Source organism: Coturnix japonica, chromosome 15 (genome assembly GCF_054131305.1).
Source record: "Coturnix japonica strain WE chromosome 15, WE-NBRP24, whole genome shotgun sequence".
NCBI classification, from domain to species: Eukaryota; Metazoa; Chordata; class Aves; order Galliformes; family Phasianidae; genus Coturnix; species Coturnix japonica.
Genome location: NC_140677.1, coordinates 482092 through 499717, shown reverse-complemented (window position 1 = coordinate 499717; position 17626 = coordinate 482092). Strand labels below are relative to the sequence as shown.

Here is a 17626-nt window from a genome sequence, read left to right as displayed (position 1 = left end):
TCAACCATTAGCTCAGAAATGCTGATAATTATTTCTACAGCAATTTGCACATACGAGCCTGATTTAATGCAATTAAATAATTAAAAGCAGTGTAGTGCTATTGCGTATTTATATACTGTTACGGGTATAGGGTAAACCATTCAAAGCAGAAACTACTATGATCTAAAACTGTGGCAGGGGCCAGTAGCATCAGAAGTAGAAGATGTCCAGCAGTACTGGACTCCAGTGGTGGTGCTCTCTCAGATCTTTAAAGCAATTGGAACAGTGCTGGGCAGGATGCCCTCCAGAGGTCCCTTACAACATCAGCCATCCTGTTCTTGCTATGACCATATACCTGCAGGCATGAACAGGAAATAGGGTTCTGGTCATGCCTTTTTCTGTTGCTTTCACACAGCTTTGACTGCAAACTGGCACAACGAAAGCTCCTTTAACTTATATTTATTTGATAACATTTTTCACAATAATTATTCTAGTTGTAGCATTAAGGATGAGACAGGCATGTCAGTATCACATCAACTTGCTCCCACTTCCAGGACCTGTTAACGCTCGTCTCTGAAGAACCACCGCGATGATCCAGCCCTGAGGACACACAGCTGTATGACCCGATGTCAGGCAGATGTTGGGTTTTTCAGAGAAGCTTTATATTTTCCTCTCATCTCCTTGGGCAGCGGCACAAAGGCAGGGCAAGGAACCTGGCCTTCAATTTCACACATGCACTCTCTCAGGTGATACTTCTTGGGCCCAAATGTTGCAGGATGTGACAGTTTTCCTCTCTCTCTTTCCTCTTTCTCAAGTGTTTCTCTAGAAGAAAAGAGACCTGTTTGTTCCCTGTAGGAGCCCGAATGGCCTTTCCCATCTCTTCCCAGGCTGCAATGAACCAGCAGGCTGGATTTCCCTGGCTAATTTTGTGCACCCTATCAGTTTCTAGGGGCTGTAGTGAGATGTCAGCCAGCAGGAATGAACATGAGCTTACAGTACGAAGTACTTACTTGCTTTTGCCCAGGATTTTTTTAATGTGCTCAGTTATCTCCTTGTTGGTTTTATCTTCCACATCAACCAAAACTTGTTCTCCACTATCTGTTAAAGAATGCACAGCAGTGTAGCAGTGCGTACCTTCACAGCAGCCGCAAAAAGAGCTTCGAAGAAAGAACAGAACAGAACAGCTCCTGCTCTGCTACAGCTGCTGCGCTTTGCAGCTGGGAAGGCGGAGCCGCCACGAGCCGCAGCCAACAGGAGGGTAGAACGGCGCCGGCCGCTGCTCCGAGCCGCCCCGCTGCACCTACCGAGGTAAAAACGGAGGAAGGGCGAAGGCGTCATGTTCCTGAAGAGCATGATCTGCACCCACGGGTTCTTGTACTGGATCTGGGGGATGTTGAAAAACACAAACTTTCTAGGAGGAAGAGAAAGAACAGCAGGTACGAGTTGGGCGGCCGCGCTCCGAGGAGGGACCCCCGGCGTCCGCCCCGCGCTCACCTCGCCCCCTCGCTCGGCTCCCCCGCCGTGTTGTAGTTGACGGTCATGACCTTCACGGAGCTCTTGAAAACCACGTCGCCCTGGCTGAGGTACTGCAGCGTGCGCCGTACCGGGAACCGACCCTTCATGGGCATGGCGACGGCCCCGCGCTGCCCGCCCCGCCCGCCGGAAGTGCGCCGAAGCGCCGCCCCGCTCCGCCGAACCACGAGGCCGGGCCGGGAGCGGCGCTGTCGGCGCGCGCGCGGTTGGTTCGGCCGGGGGCGGCTGCGCCGCTGTCGCTGTGGGGCAGCTGTGCGGGAACACAGACTGTGCAGAGGCGCGGTGCGGCCGGGCGGCGGGCCGGGCAGGTGCCGTGAGCCCGCAGTTGGTGGTGGTTCACCAGCCGCTCGGAGCTGCGCCGTCAGCCGGAGGGTGCCCCGCTCGGACCACGCGCCGACCCCGAACCGCACCGCGCCTCTCAGGGACAGTGAGCGCTTGTCGGGGATGTTCTTGGAGGCGCGGAGGTTCGATAACCCAAACCGACACTCATCAGCCTTATTTCCGTGCAGTGAAACTCGGAGCTCGAAGTCGCAGAGCAGCCTCCAGTTGCATCGGCAAAACATTAATCAGTATCCGCTATAAGAATGGGTCCAATTTCATTATATTTAGTAGAAAGCGGGGGGCGAAGGGAACTGGAATCCAACACTACTTAAAACCCGGGAGCAGAAAGGCAGCAGGAGCCGGTACTGCCTCCTCCGGGACCTTCAGGAGAAATGCGTAAGTCTAAAGAAGATACATTAAGACTTTTAGGCAAATAAGTCTCTCAGCTTGTTAGAGCTGTAGCCCCCCGGCACTAAGGTTCACGGGGATTTTTATTATATATTATGGCCAGGCAAATTTCTAACAATTGCTGTAGTGGGGAATGTTCATGTCTGTAACGCACTGGGCTCAGACAGAACATGTGAGAAATTCAGGAAACCTAAATATTGAAAAAAAATATCAAGCATATGTTTCTATTTGTAATTCACTTTAATAGTATAAACCTCACTCAGGTAGTAGTATTAAGTCACAATGATATAAAGCCACACTTAAACAGTATTTCATAAAATGCTAAACCATGCACTGCAATACTGGATATAAAACACAACAATGCAAATTCCTCTTCATCAACTAAAGGCGCTGATTAGGTATAAAATTCATATTAAAAAAAGACCATGCTATTTGTATACACACATTCAATATTGATTTCACATAAGAAGCTGTGAGAAATGAGAAACGCCTGTAACATGTGAACCTGAAATTGAAATCCAAGAGCACAAACGATATTTTTCTAAAGGGCAGAAAGCCCATTTCCAGACAGTATCACCAAGAATTCAAAGTGGATCATTCCCTTTATCAAAACGAGCTGTTCTGGTAGGAGCTCAGTGCTGCCCGCTGGGCCAAATGCACACAGCATAGAGGCGATGTGCAGGTCCTCAGTTACATCATCTGTTTGAACAGCGGTTGCAAATGTGTTTTGGAGCATAGATTAATTAAAGAACATTCCTAGGTTTTTACCTTAACTTCACCTATGCTGCAGCACAGGCTGTGTAAACAACATTTTTTTCTGAAAGATACTCTCTTAATTCATGAATTAAACTACTTTTAATCCACAGTTGTAGAAAATAGCCTAAAATGAACCTGTGTTTTATTACTGTTTACCTCAGATCATTAAGAAATGTACAAGAAGCCAATCGTTCAGGAGTGCTGGATACCCGGCAACGTGTGCTGCTTAGATTTGTGTGTTCTGTGATAAATACAGAAAGCCAATGACACGTCCCACAGTTCCTGTAGAATATTAAAATATCTGCTTTACTGTCATTTAAATTTGAGCACATTTTGTTCTTTGGAATAAAAACAATTCAAAAATGTATCTGAAACAAATTCGCAATTGAATGTTTTAACAGACTCAGTTCAAGTCGATACCTCAGCTGTCCATTTCCTAATCTTTAAAACTTTACAATGACATTAATTCAGAGACATTCAGGTTTCCATTTAGCCTTTAGAGAGTAAAGGAAGCATTATACAGACCATACTGATTGTCTTGACACCAGTGAAGGACCATCTGTCACAGGAATTCCTGCCATGAATTTAAATAATTTTCCTGCTGAAGGTCTCACAAACAAGACTTGAAACATCAAAGATAGATGCTTTACAAGTTCTATATTTAAAACAAGAGCTTACAAACAAATGCTTACTAAGCAATATAGCAAAATACAAGTGATCATTCCTAGCATTCTTCATAGCAAAGATTTTACACACACAGCCTGACTCTGATAGAGGCTTGTGCTTTACTTTAAGCATGCATGAAACTCAGTTTTGGTGTCTGCATGTCTGCTCAAAGTAAAATGCACGCAAGTCCTTACAACACTGAGTCTACAAGGTAAATGCCCAGAAAATTCCACTTCACCTTGAATACAAAATACATGCTTAAACTACTCCCCTAGACAGTCTGTAAAAATGCCTTAAAAAAAAGTTAGTTATTATCAGTATTTCTGCAGGCTTAATGGAGACTTCGCACACTCTGCAAGTCCTGCACAGGCTGCAGTTTCAGAAAATGGCAGAACTTGAGGACAGAAAACAGCTTTGGTTATAAATAAACAACAAACTTTGTTTAGTTTGTTATTACATTTGTACATGGCATTGGCTGCATGCTGTTCAGGGGGCTACTGCTCAGTGATGCAGGAAAACACTGTTCTCTGCCAGTTAACTACAGCTGAAGACTTAAAACCCTCTTACAATGTTTCACTGTGGAATAAAATTTTACAAAAAGCACTTCTCAGAAGGTTGAAAAAGAATAAGCATATACTGAAAATATGGAAGTATTTATATATAGTGTTTGGTTTTTTAAATACATTTATTTTTAACAACTGTTTCAGGTTCTACCAACTCTTTACTGGCTCACTTCACCCATCAAATGAGAGAAGGTGACGGGAATAATGAAAAAGCTAAAAGCTGCACTGAATGTATTTGTGAGTACTGAAGAGAAAATAGCAAACTCAAGCTAGGTTAGAAAAAGGGGCAAAGCTCTGAAATTCATGGGTGTTCACCTACTTTAAGCCAGGCTTAGTTTGGGCTAAGAAATGAAAATTAAGTAGCTCTGAATTAGAAAATGAATGCAAAGTTTTAACAAACATCAGGATTATTTGGCTACATATATATACATATTTACATACACTACACACTTTATATACACTGTACATAATATATTTAGACTTATAAAAACATATACATTCATACACATACACTGTGTACATAGGCATTAGCTGTTTGAGTGAGTTTTAGTATTGGACATGCAGAAACATACAGCGGTGGGAGGCACGAAGTAAAGATATTCAAATTCCTTTAAAAGAAAAAAAGGGGGTGGGGGGAGGAAGAACAGCATGAATTCAAGAATAAGCCATTTTCCTATTTTCAAAGCATTCATGCATCTCAAAAAATAGAAAGGGCTATGGGAATTATGGAAAGTTATGACAACATTATTTGTGAACTTACGATTTCACACAAAAAAAACCAACTCAGTAAGAAGGCAATTTAGGGGTTGGATGTTTTTCTAGTCTAATATTTAGACAAAGTAAAACCCTTCTTAAAAGATAAATGCTCTAACTTGCACCTTTGGTATACACAATATTTTTGCACACAATTTCCTATATAATGTTAATAATTTTAATTGGATTGTATCATTATCAAACAAGAAGGCTTATAGCATTTTCAGTCAAACAATAAGCCTGAGTTTAGTTCAGGAGACTTTGATAAAATAACTCAGCAACTTCAGAACCAAAAAGCACAAGAAGTGTTTTCCACTTACACTGCCCCTTTATGATGCCTTCTCAGTAATTTTCATACAAAGCCATTCTGAATACTATTTTTGACACTCAAGATGCAGCAGATGCTGACAATCTGACCTTTCTGCGTCCTTTTTCTCATTTGGGGTGAACATGGCTTCACACTGCTAATTTTACCTGGATGAACTGAGGTATTGGGTTTAAAGATGGTGTGTGCTGCTGCCACAACAGGCCCATATTTGTCATCAGGGCAAACTGTCACCACATCTGTTGTTTGCCACTCTTGCCATACAATTGGGACAGGCAGGAACTTGTTCATATGTTATTTCTGCTCTTTACTTAGGTGGCAACAGCAGAGTTGAAAAGAACCCACCTACCCTGTTTTTGTGATCGAAAACATAAGTGAAGGAGAGGAAAAAGGTTTCATATAGCACAATATACATATTATACATACATATATATATATTTCCCCTGGGTAATGTGATCTTACAGATATTTACTGGTGCACCTTTCCTCTCCTCACTAAGCACCGTTCATAGAACTGATAGCTGGGCACTCACGTTGTTTAGAAGCTACACACTGAGTTTCACTTTCACTTTGTAAGCCCCTTAAATGCTGTAGAACTGGACAATTATACTATCATAACTCACAGAGTTTAGTTGGTTAAAACACTTGCTAGAAGTGTATGTTAGATTGACCCTCCAGTTCTACTACTCCCATCACCCAGCTCAAATAGGTCTCCTTCATTGGTACTATTATTGCAGAAAGCAGCTTTGATCACTGCTTCTTAGGTAGAACTGCTAAGTTCCCCTTTCCTGGCTACCTCTTAATTTTAATGGCTGGGGAAACACTGGCATCTCCACCACCTTCAATGAAATTCAGAAACCAGTGAAAAATCCCGTGTATTTTATATTACAATGAAAATACTAAGGTGTTTTGTAGTCACTATCAAAGAAGATAAACTCAGGAGACTGGTTTGACCTGGAAGTATTGGTCCTGGCTTATTTTCCCAATCACACTGCAGAATATGCCCTTCTGCTGAAGGCATAAAGAGAATGCAGTGACAGCTGTTTTCAGTACCTTGAGTCGGTGCTATTTACATTATTGCTGCCCTGAGGGCCAAGTGCTTCAAATTATGGTTTAAATTAAAAAAACGCTTTGTAAATGATACCAAGTAATCAACAGAGACAAACAATACTTCCATGTCTCAGAGTGCTATGAAATCTGAGCCTTCTAAACTAATATTTTGTAATCTGCTCTGGGGTACCTGCTTTAGCTGGGATTTGAACTACATCATCTTCAGAGGCCCCTTCCCGCTCCCTGTAAATGTGTGACTCAGTAAGCTGCCTTGAGGCAGCTAAAATAGAGTCTTGTAGGCTTCCAAGGATCTCACTTAAAATTCCTGCTGATTATTATTTTTTTAAAATTTATTTATTTTTAACCTGTTTCACAGAATATCTCCACTTGCATCAAAAGCATTGTATTTCATTTCTAAGAAGTGTAAATAGGCAGATAAAAGTGACTTTTGCAGGTGGCCTTGTCCTGCATCGTATTAATCCAATGTAAGTAAACTAGTATACCTTTCTGTCTTTCTCACAAATGCAATAAAAACAATGATGTCAAAGCTAACCCAAAATACTCCTACACTGTCATCTATCATTGTTCTTTTTCATCTACAAGATCCAAATCCATTCCTTCTCAAGAACTAGGAAACAAAGTGCGCAGACCATAGACGTTACTGCCTTATCATCATTCATTACACAGCACTTTTGGTCAGTACAGAATTATAACAATTTTCTGAATGAATTATTACCAATATATACACATAAACAAGTTCTGTTCCATCTAATCAGATACTTCAGTGCTATTTTTCCACCAAGTTACATTATTTTCATTTCACGAGCAGCAGAAGCAGGACCTGGAAGATTTTGAAGGTATACTTTAGGCACTAAGTAGAGCTTCAGTGAGATGACACTTTTCTTAGAACCACTTTTGGACTGTGATCCTTTTTGAGTCTAGTTCTGTAAACACAAGTTTGGCCTTTATTAGACCTGCATGAAAGCAAGTTATTTCCATACTTAAAAGTCAAGAAATAATTTTTCAGGAATTTTACAATAATGTGAAAAAATCCTGCTCTGTATTCGCAAGCAAAAGGCTGCACTTGCAGAAAAGAAACAAAGTGAAACACATTTAAAAGACAAGTTAATGAGATTAGTCTGTGACTGCTTTCCACTCAATGGAAATGCTATCCACTTAGAAATAACACTCGCTATATTAGCCTTGTAGTATTTTTTGCAGTACCAATTTTCTTTTTCCTAATGTGGAAAAAAATCATAGGTGGATTATAAGGGATCAGAATTTATGATGCAGCTTAACTGCAAACTAGGTAACGAGTTGAAAATTCTCCTGAGCTTGCAGCTGTAACGTCTGCTGTTCTGCCTTCATTATGTTAGATTGGCCTGAAAACTCAATTGCTGTAAGGTGAAAAATGATGAACTTTGATCTCATAAAAATTGTACCTGCTCTATTTTCTTTATACCTTGGGTCTCCTGCCAATGCTAGCAAAAAACACCTTCACTGTTGGCAGAATCTCTCTGTCAGTTCTGCATCTTTCGAACATCTACCATATTATATTTGTGGACAGGTAAAGGAAAGAACATTTCTTTGAATGAACTAAAATAGCTTTGCTGCCAGATAATGTTTGAAATTTAGTGCAAAGGAGTCCTATTCCCACTGGAGAATATGGTTTCAAATGGCAGCAATTGCTTTCAGTGGATTTCACATGCCAAACCTTTGACTCGTTTTTGTGACAGTCCTTCAGCAGCATGAGGGAAAGAAGCATACAGGTTATTTATCACAACTACTTTAGTATTTACAGTTAGCACTCAAATACGCAAAACAGTTTAGACTCTGAATATTTAAGCTGCAGGATCTACCTGCTGTCCAGATTTTCACAATGACACCTGTTAGGCTCAGAATCACGTTAGTGTATAGTTCGAGAAAAGTACATTTTCATTAATAGCAAAAGGATTGATATAAATTGGTTCCAACTAATGCAATACGGCCAGTCATGCTGATGATGGTAAATAAAGGAGGCTTTTAAGATTCTGATATAATCTCAACTATGGAACTGCTTCATTATATAAGCCCTAGATATGGGTTGCGCTGTGATAACTTCATTTACACATATTAGTATTTTATCCTAGGTATAATATTGTTAAAAGTCCAATTATTACTTGCAAAGTAAGACAATAATGGAGATGCATTGAAGATATTATGTGGCCTTGCGTTTTCAGGTACTGCAGTTTATTTGTAAACAGAGCTGCATGGTATTTATTATTTTGATTTACAAATGCATACACTAGGTTTTACTTTATATGACCATCCTGTACCTCCCCAAAAACCTACAGTGGGCTTTATTTTGTTCCCTGAACAAATACGGTCACAGCATGAGTAGGAGAAATGAGGAAAACAAATTACTGCACTGAAAATAGGACTCTTTTACTTGAAAAATGAAGTGAAAATGATTCTTGCCATGAAAAGCTTTCAGGTGTGTATTCAAATTTGAAAAAGAAAATCCTGTGTCTAGCTGTTGTGCTCAGGAATACGTCATTTCTCTTCAACAATGCCTACTTAGTTGCTTAAATAAATTTTACAAAATATTGGAAAATATTTTTTTTTCCTGCAGTGAAAACCATCACAAGTTGAACAAACACCACCTTTAGAACAGTGCCATAATGCCATAAAATTTACAATTTTAACAAAGCCAGCCACAAAGTTTTCCAAGGTAGGTGCTACTTTTGTTGTTGATAAGGCTCCTATTTTTAGTTCTTGTGCCTTTAGAACAGGGACTCTGCACTGGGTGCACTGACATAATCACACTAAGTCATACTACATTGCAACAACTAGTACAAAGTCTTGCATTCCAGTTGACTTGAGGTTCAGAATGCAGGCCTTCCACTACATTAAAAGTACAATTTCATTCCTTACAGCAAAAGCTAAGAGTGCAATATTACAGATCTCTGCATGTATACTGGACTTGTTACACCCTTTAGAGAACATGAATGTTCTAACAATGGTGACTGTACAAGATCTTAATGCATCCAGAAGCTAAAATTACATAGCCTTTGTAGTCATGTAACACTCATGTCATAATGAGTTGTACAAATGTGAGTCTCATAACGAGAATAAAGTATACAAGGTCAGAACTTTTTATTACATCAGAAGCTTTATGCAGACCTGCTTCAGGTCTTCGCTAAATTCAGACTTAAAAAAGACCCAAGCACCAACCTGGTTGGTGTTCCTAAATAAGCGTCACTACTAGAAAAAAAAAAGGTGCTGAATTTCTCATTAGATTTTTGTTACATAAAATTATGCAAATAGAGGACATCTCTGTTACACAAATAACTAATTGATGCATCTAATATGCCAGTATCACATGAAGGTCTTCACCACCATGATTTAAGGAAGAAAAAAAAAAAAACCACAAAAAAACCCAACAACAAAAAAACAAACAAACAAATAAAGAAATCACTTTGTTTAAAATACTCAATTTTGATAATAATAAATTATGCTAAACTAAAAGCAGTGCTAGCAGATAATGACCAGTAAGTACAAGAAAGCATGTTGATGGCTCATCACTCTATTTAAAAAGATGGGCTATTACATAAGTTGTTCATTTTATTACTTTGTATCAGTCATTAACTGCAATCATACATAAAATTGTAAATCCCAACTATACTTCATTTTCAAACTGAGCAATAAGAAGGTTGAAAGCACTGCAAAACTGGGAGTGCTCTGTCTAATACAGGGGCAGAAAAAATTATGAGAGCTGTATGACATACTCTTGTTGACAGCCAGAGGTTCTCAGTTTTCCAGGATTTCCCAGATGAGGGAGTGTGCAGGAGTACAGACAGAAGGAGCAAATTTGTAGATATTCAGACCTTTTAAAAGAGTATCTCAATTTGAAAACAACTGCTCTTCCAGTTAATGACTGATTATTCTCTACAATCAAAAGGCTTCCTATTGGAATAACATTTATCAAAAACGTTGAGCTGAGCAGAAACTTTAAGGAACCTGAATAATTCACCATTACTGTAGATACAAACATTTTGTTTTCTCCTAGTTTTGGTAACTTCTGTAGTATGCAGAAGTCACTATGATCAATTCATGCCGTTAATAACAACTGCACTAATTTAACAGCATAGTTCCTTACAACATGGATATCCAAAAATCCACATTATTGTTTAATGTATAAGATAAAAGCAAGTGACTTTTTGTGGAATAAATGATTGTCTCCTGTAGCATTCTACATTTTCACAGAAATCATTAGCATTTTTACTAAGGACATATGCAATTTTCTCATCCTTCCTAGTCATAAGCAGGATGTTGATAATACCGCTTTGATAAGAAGTGCTTACAAAGTGCTAGTATTATACCCCGGCAATTATTAGATATTAATTCCAAGGATATTTTAAAACCTACCTATTCTGTTAATTTTTACTTTTAAAATAATCTTATTACTCATCTCCAATATTATAAAACTCTATTTTTAACCACTGATAATTTCTAAATACAAAGCACATGAAAAGTTCAGTAACCTACAGCCTTTTGAATGAAAGGCACAAAAATACTCCTTATGGCAGAGAAGGTCCCACAGCAGCTCTTTTAATAGCTGCTTCAATCTTGTCAGTATTAGCAAACAGACAAAGAGAAATCTGGTAGGAAACAGTAACAAGAAGTTGGAAATATTCGTACATACCAAAATGCTATTCTTTTAACTTATTAATTGTATGTTTTTGTGAAAATTACTTTGATCCTTCAAATTGTGTTGTTCCCACTATGCGGACGTGCCAGTTATTTGACCATTATATTCTGCTGTTTCCATTTTGAGAATGTAGGGGATTATGCTGTCAATTGGAACATTTCCAATGAGACCAGTAAAAAATAGTTCCTCAGTAATGCTAGAGCTCATCAGCCTAAGTGCTGGCAGCCGAACTAGAATCCGGGTTAGCCTGAAAAAGAAGTTCAGCAAATTATAAATACACAAATTTCAAGTTAAAAATACTGTGTGGCTAAAAAGCTGGATCTACTATTTTTATTATCAGAACTGATGAATGAAGAAGCAGTTAAAACTAGTTCAGCTACCACAAAAAGAACTGTTACTCTTCTATCCTGCAAGTGAAATGGAAACTGTCCATCTTTTCCAGTGGTTCTTTGGTGAACAGAACCTATTATTGCCCTTTGTAGATGTAAATGTGTATGTATAAACACACCGTTCACCTGCTAGATTGTCTACAAAGAGAATATGTAAAGAAAATGTAAATGATAGACCACATCTTGTAAACTTTAGAGGAAAACTGCAAAAATATTCAAGACAGTGCTATTTTGTGAAAATGATGGCACCTATGCTTCTATTTCAATTTGTGCTAGCATTCAGTTAGTCAGAAGTAATCAGATTTGTACTCTGTAACTCCATATTCACACAGTTAAATCTAAATGATATAAAATACAAAATCGGGTATTGGAAATGCAAATCTGTTCTTCACTCTGGAGCCTACTACTAAGAAAATTAAGTATATAGAGCAAATTCTGTATTTTTTCTTATGACAGAAGTCCACCTCTCATTCAAAAAAATCAGAATAACTGAACTGTATGTGGAAGAACAATGTTGGATCTGAGGATATTTTTGAAGCAGAAATTCCATTTCCATTGCATTTAACTGGGAGTCCTAATGCCTCACACAGCGCTTATTTCTATAGAATCAGTGCAGATGCCAGTTTCTGAGATGGGAGAAGCTCTTTTAGAGTTTCACCCCCTCCCCTCCTCCAAATTATACAAACCTCAGAACTTGCTTAAATATAAGTGATCATGTGACTATATGTATATTTTTAACATGGAAATGACTCTCACAGTAAAATAAAGTTCTAACACAGTTCTTCCAGTACTAAAAAGCAGCTTAAAAATCAGGAGGGATACAGACTTTTCCCATGATCTGGCCGTGAAAGGGGTATGGTTTTAAAGTAAAAGGGGAAATTTAGGTCAGATGTTAGGGGAAGACTCTTCACTCAGAGAGCAGGGAGGCCCTGGCGCTACTGTCCAGAGTAGCAGTGGTTGCCCTGTCCCTGGATAGGACTCTGGTCAGCCTGAGCTGGTAGGGGGCAACCAGTCCACAGCAGGTGGTTGGAACTAATAGTCTTTTAAAGTCTCTCCCAACCCAAGCCATTCCATGACTGTACTAGACAGAAGTTGGAACTCCCCTTGTAGTACTGGGAAAGATCTTGTTAGTGAAATTCAATAATAAAACAACTGTAATGGAGATAACTGGAAATTATTTACTCCTGGGTAAGTAACAAACAGAAACAGCTGAGAGCTGACAAAAACAAATGAGGCACTTTCAAAGACAAGTCCTTGGAAGTAAAACAAAAATAAACAAAGGTGAAAAGAAGCAGGCAGTGAGAATTTCTTATGATAGAACAATAAGAGTTGTTTACTGTTTTCCACATATAAACCTTAATTTTTCAAGATCTCTAAACTAAATAAATATTTTTCTGCACATGTATCTTGACAAATAGCTAAAGGACGATAATCACCTTTTGTTATCTCAAAGCTTCTTTGACGATTAGCTTGAAAAAGGAGGCAGTCTGACTTAAAGAACTTGAGACTTCTAACATAAGACAATAAGTCTGTCTACTCTTCTAAGTACAAAAATCAAATACTCAAAAAACCAACAAGGAACAGGACAAGAGGTAATGATTTCAAACTGAAAAAACAGTAGGTTTAAAGATTTTTTTCCCCCACTATGAGGGTGGTGAAACACTAGCACAGGCTGTCCAGAGAAGCTGTGGATGCCTCAGTGCTGGAAGTGTCTTTGGATGGGTCTTTGGGCAACCTGATCTAGAGGGAGTGAGAAGGAAATTGGAACTAAATGGTCTTTACAGTCCCTTCCAATTCACCCATTCCATGATTAAAAACAACAAAAAACCTCAACAAAAACAACAACAAAAAACCACCATGCAAACAAAGGAGAAACAAACAAACAAACAAACAAAAAAACCCACACAAAACCCAAACCTCACTTAGAATGAAGCAAAATCCTTTTTTTGTTTTTTCTATCTTTAAATAATTCATCTTGCTTTTGTGAAATTGGGCCAAGAGGCTGGGATACCCTGGCCTCAGGCATTACCACTGGCCACTGTTCTATCTGTTTCACTTCAATAGTCAAGAAGAACAGGTATCAAAAAGGAAGTTACAACATCATGATGCTATATTGTACTTTTGCCAGCTACAGCTCACAACATTGTTTTGGGTACTATAGACAGTAAATACCTATAAGTATCTTCTGGATAGGTTTTTTGTACATAGTCCTGCAATTCCATCTGTGCCTTCTCCTGGAATTTTTCTATTTGGGTTGAACTGTTCAGACCAGGGTGATCTAAAGAAACAAAACATTTCTGTATGTTGTTTGTTTTCCTCTACATTGCAAAGTACACGTACTTACATGATTTAAACATTGTATTGTGATATTTATCATGATAGTTAAATAAATTTAAACCATTCAGTTGAACATTTACTTCCTCACTTTACATTTACTTACTCACTTTTCTTTCCATCGCAGGCTGTATCCACAAGAAAGCAGAAAAAAATTCATCTCATAGGTATACACCAGGCAATGACATTCCCATTTTTTGTTTCTAACTCTGCTTTTTAAAACGTATTTTTCTCTGTAATTTTAATTATCTAAGCAGATTGAATAATATCTATTTTTTTTCTTGACAGGTTGACTTCTTGATCTTGAAATTGTATCATGTTTTAATTCCACTTGGCTCTGTACCTCAAAGAGGGTCACATGATCAGAAACACTGAAAATATCAGAGATTTGACTGTGCCCCAATATTTTCACTATTGTGTGCAAAGAAATAGGACAGAACCATATTGAGTTTGGAAAGTTTCTTGCTCTTCAGACTTGCATAAAAGCCATAATAAACTTAAATCTAATAATACAATCTACAGAAAATTTCCAAAAGCAATTTCAGGACACCAGTATATTCTAATTAAATTGAATTTTTATTACAAAGAGAAAAACAATATCAAAGCAAAAAAAAAAAAAACAACCATCAAACAAAAACAGCAACAACAACAACAAAAAAACACACACACAAAAAAACCCAGCTTGATAATAAGTACCTTTTCTTGGTACTTTGTTAAACTCAAAAGTGGTCAATTATTTACTTAAATTTAAGATGTTTCAGGGCCAGACCTTCTCTTTCACTCAGTCTGTGAAGCAGTTTTAAATTAACCTTCCAGCATCCTAGGAACACTTCCCTCCTTGTGCTGAAGAAACTGTCAACTCCCCTTTCTTTAATATCCTACCTTGCAATTCCAAAACATCTGTAGGATCTTCTTTAAGGAAATCCTCACCTCATAAATACTATTGATCGTGCTTTATATATCTGCTGTCATTTTGGTAACAGACAGAAGACGGCTGGCTTGCATTTAATTCTGGAGATTTGGTAGAAGCTCCACATAAAAAATACAGCAGTGCTCATATTACACCACTACTCTTACAAGTGCCTTAGAAATATTAATGCTGAAGTCAATTTCTTGTCATTTTCAGAATGTATTTACTTCTAATCCTTCCTGACATTTGCTTCACTAATATTGCTTGATAACTTATTACCTATCAGCTGAAGATAATTGATAGTCTGGTCTCCTAAACTGTGTTTACAAGAAATACTTGATAGACTGGATCTGTAAATAACACAGATTTGTTGGTCCAGAATTACTTTTTTAAAAAAATTATATATATATATATATATATGTATATATATATATATAATTATAATTATATATATAATTTGTGATAAATAATTATCGACCACTCATTTTATCCACAGCTTAACAGAATAGTCTTATCTCAAGATGTTAGCCTCATAAAACATTGCTACAACATTAACATATTAATGGTTATTATTTAAACAAATACTGTTAGTAAATTCCTTACCGGGGCTAAAGAGGACTATAGCTTTAAGGTATGCATATTCATATCCATCAATATCTATCTTGGCCATACTGTTACAAAACTCCTGAAGTTTCCAGATGTGTTCCATGACTTGCTTTATTCTGTCTCCAGAAAGCTTATCTGCAATAAGATAATGTTTTTTTCATGTGAGCTCAAGTGCATTTGATATATTAAATAGCATTCTTTTTATGAAACAAGTGACACGTTAAAGTATTTTGTGTCATTTTGTTCCACTCGCAAAGAAGTAAAACTGCTTCTGACAGGTTCTTGGCACTACCAGGGAAAGTATTTACAGGTAGGCCAATAGTCAAATACAGGAAGAAGAGCTGAACTCACCCAACTGGTGAAGGGGATCTCTGGCTATGCAGCATTCCTTCTCAGGAAGCAGCCTAGGTCCAAGAGATGTTTTCCCTTTGGTGGCTGGCCTTCGTAAGAGCCCAGTGTGGCTCCATTCTGGGTACACCCCTTCTGGTCACGTGGAGAGCACAGATGCACCACTTTGCCTGTGCTCTGTGGGCCAGCTGCACTCTTTCACCACATGCTCAATCACCAGTTCAAGCCCAGACCTAACTGTTCCCCTACACATCTGGTATTTTAAAATCACTTAATATGTAAGGATGGCTTTTTCCCCTGGATCCCGGGGGAAAAATCTGCCAAAAACTAGAAAAGGCTGTGTGAGAAATGTTATTCAAAGTTCACTTTGCAACTCTATATAAACATGCATAAAAATCAGACAGTGAACACGTACCTTCCTGTATGCTGTTCTGAAGATGGTTGACAATAGCTGCCAGGATAGTTGACAGACTCATCACTTGTGCACACTGCGCCAGGCCTAAGGTAAACAGCTCATTCCAGCAGGCACGCACAAGGCTTGTATTACACTCCTGGCTATGAACAACACAAAATTAGCAGAAGCTAGTTTTCATATCAGGTTGGTATTACTCCCTCTTTATAACAGATCAATTATAACAATCAGTAACAAGGGTTAGTGTATTCCAACCATCTTACTAAAACAGCTTGTGTTAGCATATTACATGTATTCCAAAAAGCAAAAAGAAATAGTAGATCAACTACATGAAACCATACAGGTTATCTGTAAAATGGTGCTCACCGATTGTCTACCAAGATTTATTTCTACAAATTAAATCCTTGCTTTCGATTCAGCTTTAGTTTCCGTAAAAGCAGTAACATCAGATATCATAGTTATCCCTTCCTCTGTCATCACCTATTTTACTATTTACTATTTTTAAAAGGAAAATACTGCATAGCCTTCACATATTTTAAAGAATTCAATAACAATTCAACAATATACTCATTTAAGAATTCAAAATTGTTCAAAATTGTTAATTAATTAGAAAACAAACAATAAAATGTCTATTTACCCAAGTGCTTGAAATGCAGGTATGGATCTAGCCCAGTGCATAGACAAGAAAAGTAGCCGTGATGCTGACTCACAGATGTAGTGTACATTAAGATACTCTGGCATTGGACTGGGCATTGTCAGCTGCAAAATGCAGAGTACAGTATGTACAGTTAAGATATAAAAATAATTTTTAGTAACAATGAAGTAATCACTGAAAACATTCAAGCTACTCTCATTGTCTGCCATAAGCAATTGAGTGACAAGATACTGTCAAAGTAAGGTAAGTCATTACTACTTGCAAGGAATGCAAAATAGGGAAGGAAAATAGAAATAATGTGAGAGAGAGCTGAAATGTTATTACATGAAAATTAAAACAATTCAGAATGGAACACATCTGTATACTTGTATTTCATAGCTTGCTGCATTATTGACTAACACTGTGGTACTAGGAAACTGTTCTCTAAAACTTTTAAGAAGTAAAATAAAACCTAATATAGGAAAACTGTAGAGTACGAATCTACAAACACAAAACACTGTTAATAGTGGTTTATGATTAAACTTTGACTACATTAGGTACTATAATTTCAGTAATGATCTTTGTAACTCTTTAAACAGTGCAATCTGATAACAATGATTGTAATTGTTTCTCCCACAATTTTCATCAATATGTTCTTGATTGATTATTGTAATTGAAGCAATCTAAAAAGGCACTGTAACCTCTCGTTACACACAGAAATATTTTTTAAAATTCTACATTACCTAGAACTATAAAATAACTAAGCAAGACAGTATTATATGGATGATAGGGAAAGTGATTATCAACCGTAATGGAAAGTGAAATAAATTTCTCATGAAAAAAACATTTATACATTTTAAATGGATTAAGCAAGAGTGAAAACGGTACAAGATTCTTTCAAACACCAGTTGTCATACTAGATTGCTACATTTAATTTTGCTAAAGAAAAC

General features: G+C 37.8%; 2 protein-coding genes across 25 annotated transcripts in view; both read right to left on the bottom strand.

The window, feature by feature from the left end:
- Positions 1 to 423: 423 nt before the first annotated feature.
- MRPS25 (mitochondrial ribosomal protein S25) lies at positions 424 to 1648 on the bottom strand. 2 transcript variants are annotated; one of them, XM_015874870.2, is made up of 4 exons: positions 1474 to 1648; positions 1284 to 1390; positions 990 to 1077; positions 424 to 801 (listed from the first exon to the last, which is right to left on the bottom strand). In XM_015874870.2, the coding sequence occupies exons 1-4, from the start codon at positions 1605 to 1607 to the stop codon at positions 609 to 611; spliced, it is 522 nt and encodes a 173-aa protein (XP_015730356.1). In that variant the 5' UTR covers positions 1608 to 1648; the 3' UTR covers positions 424 to 608. The 2 variants fall into 2 exon arrangements, with proteins under 2 accessions (XP_015730356.1, XP_085372792.1); XM_085516666.1 differs by lacking the exon at positions 990 to 1077.
- Positions 1649 to 2462: 814 nt separating this feature from the next.
- Positions 2463 to 17626, bottom strand: part of NR2C2 (nuclear receptor subfamily 2 group C member 2) — a 45264-nt gene continuing 30100 nt past the window's right edge. For 16 of the 23 annotated variants that reach the window (XM_085516654.1, XM_085516665.1, XM_085516657.1 and 13 more), the window contains 5 exons: positions 16680 to 16801; positions 16046 to 16185; positions 15280 to 15417; positions 13605 to 13710; positions 9465 to 11290 (listed from right to left, as the gene is read on the bottom strand). In XM_085516654.1, coding sequence (XP_085372780.1) covers positions 11116 to 11290; positions 13605 to 13710; positions 15280 to 15417; positions 16046 to 16185; positions 16680 to 16801 — 681 coding nt within the window. In that variant the 3' untranslated portion in view covers positions 9465 to 11115. Of the gene's footprint in view, positions 11291 to 13604; positions 13711 to 13853; positions 13895 to 15279; positions 15418 to 16045; positions 16186 to 16679; positions 16802 to 17626 lie in introns of those variants that run through there. The other 7 variants (XR_014934745.1, XR_014934743.1, XR_014934742.1 and 4 more) reach the window with 5 other exon arrangements.